General features: G+C 32.7%; 1 protein-coding gene across 1 annotated transcript; it reads left to right on the top strand.

Moving 5' to 3' along the window:
- Positions 1-399: 399 nt before the first annotated feature.
- On the top strand, positions 400-8,027 carry LOC110711550 (serine carboxypeptidase-like 45). The gene is made up of 11 exons (XM_021889962.1): positions 400-639; positions 2,415-2,784; positions 2,874-2,975; positions 3,089-3,184; positions 3,289-3,381; positions 3,509-3,579; positions 3,672-3,956; positions 4,216-4,337; positions 6,281-6,373; positions 6,776-6,893; positions 7,534-8,027. The coding sequence occupies exons 1-11, from the start codon at positions 400-402 to the stop codon at positions 7,690-7,692; spliced, it is 1,749 nt and encodes a 582-aa protein (XP_021745654.1). The 3' UTR covers positions 7,693-8,027.
- The last annotated feature ends 129 nt before the right edge of the window (positions 8,028-8,156 follow it).

Raw genomic sequence — 8,156 nt, 5'->3', positions numbered from 1 at the left:
CCATCAAGATTCAACAGTTCATTGGAATTAACACCCGATTGGAATTGACACTCGGAAGGGGATAGGACTGTTGAATCATATATAGCAGCCACGGTGTCATACTCTCCCTTAGGCAAACCAGTGATCAATTGTAAGAACATCTTGCTCTTCGAAACTGGATTGTCGACATTACCAAGTTGATCCGCAAGAAGTTTAATTTGCCTAGTGTACTCGGACATGTTCGCAAAATTCTCGAGATGAGTGGTGTTAATATGTTCCTCCAAATAGATTTCACAAGTGTGCTTATCATCATAGAAAAGCTCCTCCAAACGTTTCCAAAGTTCAAGAGCGGTTGCACCGGGCTTCATGATTGTGTGAACAAGGTCCTTAGAGATGGTTCCATATATCCATTGTTTAACAATGACATCCAAACGTTTTCGGGTAGAGTCATCGAGGTCAGAAGGCGCGAGAAACAGTGTTGTCTATATGGTCCAAGACGTTGAAGGCACAAGCATGGATTTGGAAAAGTTCCACCCATGTAGCGTATTGGCTTTCTTCTTGATCAAGAGTAATAGGCATGAGATTCTTGATGTTCGAAACAGCAAAGGCCGGGTGAAAGGTTATAGATGGGGGAGGAGGAGGTGGAGTTTCACCATCACTGTGAGTCATGGTGGATTCGTGAGGCAAAGAAGGAGGCTACGGTGAAGGTCCTAGGAACTAGAGTTAGGAATTTTGAGAAAGAAAAATAAAATATCCTATTGGCTGTCATACCATGTAAAAGTGTGTAAATCTCCCTTGATTGGAGTGTTCTCATTAGATTGATATATATAGGTGTACAACCCTAATTCTAAGAGAAACATAATATTAACATATTTACACAAAATATATCATTTATAGAATATCCTAGAATATCTTATATTCTATCAGAAGGTTTTAGGGGTTTCGTTGGGAAGGAAAGGAAAGGGAGACACGACAAGAGAGGGGAGTTCAGCGCAGCACCGCCACCGGAGAGGAGGAATCTTGGCGCGCCGGCGCCGAGGGTGGTCTGGGCTTGCGTGGTGGCCAGGGCGTGGCTGGGCCGGTAGAATTTGAGTGGTGGTTTTTTTAAAAAAAATATTTTTAAAATAATTTAATTATTAAAAAAAATAAACCTAATCCTATTTAAATATTTTAACCAAAATATATCATTAATGTTATGGTTTATATATTATAATAATAATTCATGATTATCCAAGATAATTGAAATTTTTACTGTTCATCATAAAGAAAATTAAAAAAACACGTGAATACCAAAGAGAATTTCTCAAACATTAAATTAAAATTGGCATGTTTTATTCACGAACTCACTTAGTACATGAAATTGTTGTGATTTCAAGCAAACCCATTAAACTTTTAAATAATCAAACTAGTGTCTGGTTCAAGTGTGGCCTTGTGGGGCAACATGACCATCAATTAAGCACGCGTTATGTGCACTTATAAATTAAGTGATCAAAACACTACTTTTAAATACATAGTGCATGTCATTGTACAAAAATGTACATTCTTCCGCTTTTTTAGTTACAACTTTTTCATCTATGCATACATGATGATTAATTCACAGATTTAATTGTTAATAACTTTCATTAATTTTCAATTTATGAAAACAAAATAGGATCATGTTGATTATCCTAATACAAATGAAGAACGTTTATACCTATCCATACTCTCGATCTCTTTTTTACTTTATTCATACACAAACCCATCTTTTTACATTATCTCTTTTATTTTATCTTACACCCACTCACATTCTTCAACAATTTAAAAATTGTGTACTTATAGTAAGTGAGTAGAACATAAAAGAATGAAGGTAGTACATTACTTGGGACTCCAATTATTCAAAATCGCAATAATTTACAGTTGTGAGTACTACTACCAAGCTAGTACTCACATAGTCACATTATTCAAGTCACAAAGTGAGCAAATTTGCTTGTCAATAATATCATGACAATCTTTATGAGAAAAATTGATTATATAGTATACATCTTGGAAGTGCAAAAAACTCTAAAGCAGAACACTTTAAAAGTTATTATTCAATAAACTTGTATCGGTTTATCAACACAATTAGGGTTTAACTTTAAAACTGCTCTGAATTTTCTCAATCCCTTACACGTTTGTGAAAAGACTTATTAGTTGACTCTCTAGTCTTTTTCAATTTTTTTGGTAGAAACGATATTTAGATTAAACAAAGATAAACGGTACTTAGTCTCTTTCAATTAATAGTCCAATAAATGATGCAATTTGAAAACAAAGTTTGTCCTAAACAAACACTAGCTAGGTTACACTTATACGAGGCTTTCAATGTTTCAATAAACTTAATTATTTTTACGTTTGGAAAGTTCTTCATGGCCCTCAAATGACATGTAGTTACGTATTAAGTTCATACACTAGAACACTAGGAACCACACTATAAAAATCAACCAAAATTTCATTTGACTAGTAGTATTACCTTATCACAATATTCTACTACAAAACATAATAAATACTTTTTTTTTCTTAGTTTTTTTCACAAGTGTAGCAAAATGTTGTCTTTCACAAAAGTCATAACCTTTGCAACCCTTTTATTATGCAACTTTGCATTACAAGTAACTCCATTATCATCTGAAGATGATAAAATCACAAGCTTACCAGGGCAACCCCCTGTTAATTTCCAGCAATTTTCGGGTTATATTACCGTAGACGAAGTCAAAAAAAGAAATCTTTTTTACTATTTTGTTCAAGCTGAAACTAACCCTTCCTCCAAACCCCTTGTTCTTTGGCTCAATGGAGGTATTTTTTTTTCAACCATTATTATTTTTTATATTTTTTATAAAAAAAATTATAATTTATTTTAATTTAAAATTTTCAAATGTTTACAGGGCCAGGTTGTTCATCTATTGGAGCAGGAGCATTCAGTGAACATGGACCCTTTAGCCCAAGTGGAAATGGATTGATTAAGAATGAGTTCAGCTGGAATAAAGGTGAAGTCTTTATATTTTTATTTTTTGAAAAAGTTAGCTAATGCAAAAAATGTAATTGGTAATTAATTAAATTAATTAGTTGGTTAATATCATTGTTATTGATTTGATTGCAGAAGCAAATATGTTGTATCTTGAATCACCAGCAGGAGTTGGGTTTTCTTATTCTGTAAATAAATCATTTTATAATGGAGTTAATGATGAAATGACAGGTCTTTTATTTTATTTACTAATTTTATTTTATTATATGTTTTGACTACTTTATCTATTAATTATTATTTACTGATGAAAATGAATGGTAAAACTATATGTTCAGCAAGAGATAATCTAGTATTTCTTCAGAAATTTCTAGCAAAATACCCAGAATACAAAAATAGAGATTTGTTCCTCACTGGAGAGAGCTATGGAGGTCATATTCTTATTCTATAATTTTATTTTATTTTTTATTACGGCCAAAATAGTATGTAGGACAATTATTCGAGGACACTTTCTCGTAATTAATATGTTGAAAGTTTGTTTCCCCTGTTCAAAAACAGGACATTATGTTCCACAACTTGCTAACCTCGTGCTAAAATCAAGCCTCAAGTCAAATTTGAAGGGAGTTGCTGTAAGTAAAAATCAATGATTAACAAATTAATTATGCAATTAATTAACTTTATTTGAGTGAATTTATACAATGATTATGCTCCTAAAATGCAGATAGGAAATCCACTGCTAGAGTTTAACAATGACTTCAATTCAAGGGCAGAATATCTTTGGTCTCATGGACTAATATCTGATGCAACATATGAGATTTCTGAAAAAATATGCAATTATTCACAAATTAGGAGACAATCACAGAAAGGATTTTTCTCCGCACCTTGCAAATTGGTTATTTCTCAAATTAATAGCGAGATTGGCAAGTTTATTGACTCGTACGATGTCACTCTGGACGTATGTTTGCATTCAGTTTCTCAACAAGCTCATGTCCTCAACCAAATGATGGTAATATATACGAAGTACAAAGTATTTGCAGTCATGTTGCTTTCATTCAGATTATTCGTTTTTGGTTCTTGTCATTGTTTGTTCTCTCTTATGCATGTTACTTTAACTCGGCTAAAATTGTCATACAAAGTTACACGTTGATCATTAATGAAAATATTGCATGACATTGTCTTAAAATGAACTGGCTAAGTTTCATATCAATGTCTGAGTGTTGTGTGTATTCAACAGAGATACTTGACATAATGATAATTAATGGCAGGATGAAGAGAAAATTGATGTTTGTCTAGATGATGAAACAACCCAATACCTGAATAGGAAAGATGTACAAAAGGCTATGCATGCACACCTTATTGGGGTAACTCAATGGGCTACTTGTAGCAAGTAAGATTCTTCTTAAATATTCTGTTTTTGCACCAAAGATTCTGTTATAACATACAATACTAATTTGGAAACTTGTATAAACATGGCACATTGATAAGATCAAGTTGTATTGGCTAGATTGGAATTTGTTTGTAGAAATTCGAGCTACTTAAGATTATAGGATATATTAGTAAAGTCCCATGTGAGATGATAATATGTAGAATTAGAGATATTCCATTTAAATGCATAGAAAATATGTAGAATTAGAAATATTCCACTTCATTGCATAGAAAATAGTTTTTGGCAATAAACCTTTGATAATTTATAAGCAGAATTTAAGCTGGCGATGATTCATGAGTTCCTTATTTTGACCTTTATGTCACGTTGGTTGTAGGTACTACGTCAAAGATCAATTAAATATCAAAATTATTAAATTGATTGTTAGTTTTTTAGAATTAAATATTATACTCTTATCATTTCTTACTATTTCATTGCCTGTAGAAAAATATTTTTGTCTAAGATAATGTTGTTTATGGGGTTTATATATGTTTGTTTGACATCTTAAATTAAAAGTTGTAGTTTTGTTTTCATTCACACAGAAAGTAAAACATGGAATAATTATTTAATATCATGTTTTTGTGGTCCAAGTTATAAAAGTTTTGTAAAAACATGCTTTTTAGAATAAAACCAAACAATAATATCAGACTAGCAGCGGCAGCATGGGGGTTAGGAGTCAGCAAGAGTTGGTCCTTGTTTTATTTAACCCGTGAACATCATATCTTAAGTACGACACCACTTTTTTGCACAATATTCTACTTTTTCTGTTAGAACTACAATACTTGTATGGCATATCAATAATTCAATATAATGACACAGTAATACATAATATTGACACAAGAGTTAAGCATAGGCATAACCGCATAAGTAGTAGGGGTGAGCAAAGATCCAGGGTACGCGGTACCGGACCCAGAACTGGTCTCACCGGTTCCGAGATCGGGTCCAAAATTTTGGATCCGGTTGTAACCGGTTCCGGTTCCAAATCCTAAAATTTTGGACTCGGTATCCACTGGGTACCTGGTTGTATATAATATAGTATGTGGATTGTTTGTATTTTTAAAAAACTAAAGAGTTATGTACAACCCATTTTAATTTCTAAGCCCAATTGCTTATAAAACTCTCAACCCATTATCAAACAAAATCCTAAAACTTCTAGATTTTTCTCTCGCTCTACTATACCGGTTACCCAATATATATTGTACAAAATATATTTAAAAAACAAAAATATGTTGAATGTAACTAATTAGTAAAATAAAAAATAATAATAATATTTAATATAATTAAAATAGCTTAATGTATATAAAAATATAAGTATTAAACGCTAAAAGTAAAAATAAACCAAAAAAAAATTATGATTTGTATTATATTTCAACACTTATATATATAAGTGGGTACCCGGAATCGGAACCGGTACCCGGTGGAACCAATTTCAATTCCTAAATTTTAGGACCCGGTTGTACCGGTTCCAATTCCGGTTCCAAATTTTAGGACCCGGTCCCAACCAATTTCGGGTCCGGATCCTAAAATTTTGACCGGGTACCCGGTTTGCTCACCCCTAATAAGTAGAACTCCGTAATATTCAACTTATCTAGTTCGAACTTATCAGAATTCATAAGTATAGTTAGACTTTGATCTTAGTTTGAATGACAATACAAGTTATAAAATGAGCTTTAAGTACACAAAGTAAAACATACACAAGAATTTAAGCGACTCATTCAAACTAAGCTACATCCACTTTTAGAGAGATAGAGCTTATATTACTCTACAAATGAGTTAGATACACTCTACATTACAATAGCATTCTTGTATACACACTTGCACGTAGCTTATTCTCTAGCTAGCATTGTTAGTTGGTTTAAACACCATTAGATTTTAACATTGGATACTTTGTTAACAATGTGGTATAGTGTGCTCAACTATCACATGGACGATTTGGAGGTTCCTACTCTTCCACTACTTGGCACTTTCACTAAAAGTGGCGTTCGAGTTTTGATTTACAGGTAATTTTACTAATCACTTGATGCGAGTTCGATTTTTTTTTTTTCTTTGAAAGTGTAAATTATACCGAGGTTATGCTAAGGCAATTTTCTCCCAATATTAACCCTACCTTACTAAAGTTCTCATGTCAATCACATGTTCATGTAACTGTAAGAGTTTATGCTATGGAGTACGCCTTAAGTGGTTGTCTTAGATATGATCATACAAGCTAAGTAGCAATCTTTCAAGGGACAATAGCCACTAATGATAATGACAGATCAGATATTTCTAGTTTATACAAGTAATTTACAAGTCTATGAATGAATGCTCTATGCTATTTTACATGTGACCAATAATTGTTAATCTTCATGGACTTTAACTTCAAAAGATCATCCCCTTTGATTATTTTAATTCTATTTGTGCAGTGGTGATCAGGATTCGGTAGTACCATTCATCGGATCTAGAACGCTTATAAACGGATTGGCAAAGGAGTTGGGACTAAACACTACTGTGCCTTATAGAACTTGGCTAACAAATAGACAGGTCGATTTCTCATATTTTCATATAATGATCAGAGTTAATAATCATGTTAATAGTGCAATTTAAACTAGTAATAATGTGATAAAATTCAAACTGCAACCACTATAGTCGCTAATAAAATTTGAATTCCAAGAACATTTTACATGACAAATCAATCCTTACCCATTTACCCCATCCAAACTCAAATTATACTTCAATTACATGACCTTACCCTATCCTAAATCAAATAGACTCCAATTAAATCAATGCAAGCTAAAAACTAATACACTGTACGATAGATTTGAGTAGAAACTAAACTCTCTAAAGCTAAATCAAATGACTAATCACTCAAAATATGACCTCACATATTGAGCATCGTCTCATTTCATTATATGAATTCGAAAAATATCCTTTCCGTTTCAATTTTTTAGTATGAAAATTGAACATTCATTGGTTATGCGCGCAAATTGCAAAACCGAATAAATTTTTTTAAAAAAAATAATAATATATAGCACACATATACATGCCATTGAAGTGACCAAATTCAAGCGTTAATTATGCCTCTTTGACTGTTATTAGGTTCCTCTAAACAATTGCTTCAACCAAACTTGAAGTAACAAGAGGAGCATAAAAAGGATTAGAACTAACATCTTAATTTTGGCAGGTTGGTGGTTGGACGCAAGTATATGGTGACATTCTTGCATATGCAACTATAAGAGGAGCTTCCCATGAAGCACCATTGTCGCAACCTGCTCGATCTCTCGTGCTCTTCCGCTCCTTCCTGGATGGGAAGCCACTTCCAGATGTCTCACTTGCTCAATAATCTATGGAGTTTACGTACCAAAAATTATAATCACTTAATTTGATTCGGCCATACCCTCACAACAGAAATTTCAGAAACCGCATGGATTGATTTGGTTATAATCAATTACACAAAAGTGCATTATACAAAAGTGCATTGCTAATTTACTCGTACAATGCAAGAAATTTCAATGATTTACGACTATATCAGATACCATTTTATTACTGTTGGCACATGTTGTGATAACATTCAACTGAACAAAACCAAGATCAACCAAATCTTCGAGTTTATAAGCTAAACAATTTACGTTTGTGAAACCAAGTCCATGAAATAAAAATCTGATATACAATCTGCTTTCACTGCACCAGATTAATTAACTATGATTCAGAAATGTGTAGAGGTAATTTCTCACGAAGGTAAGGAACGATAAATATGAGATGTATCGTGGTCCACCAGACCACCATACATGGCTTGTTTACAACTTA

The sequence above is a fragment of the Chenopodium quinoa genome, unplaced genomic scaffold (genome assembly GCF_001683475.1).
Source record: "Chenopodium quinoa cultivar QQ74 unplaced genomic scaffold, ASM168347v1, whole genome shotgun sequence".
Classification (NCBI taxonomy): domain Eukaryota; kingdom Viridiplantae; phylum Streptophyta; class Magnoliopsida; order Caryophyllales; family Amaranthaceae; genus Chenopodium; species Chenopodium quinoa.
The sequence above is the reverse complement of the archived record's forward strand: the minus strand, read 5'-3'. Positions and strand labels throughout refer to the sequence as shown.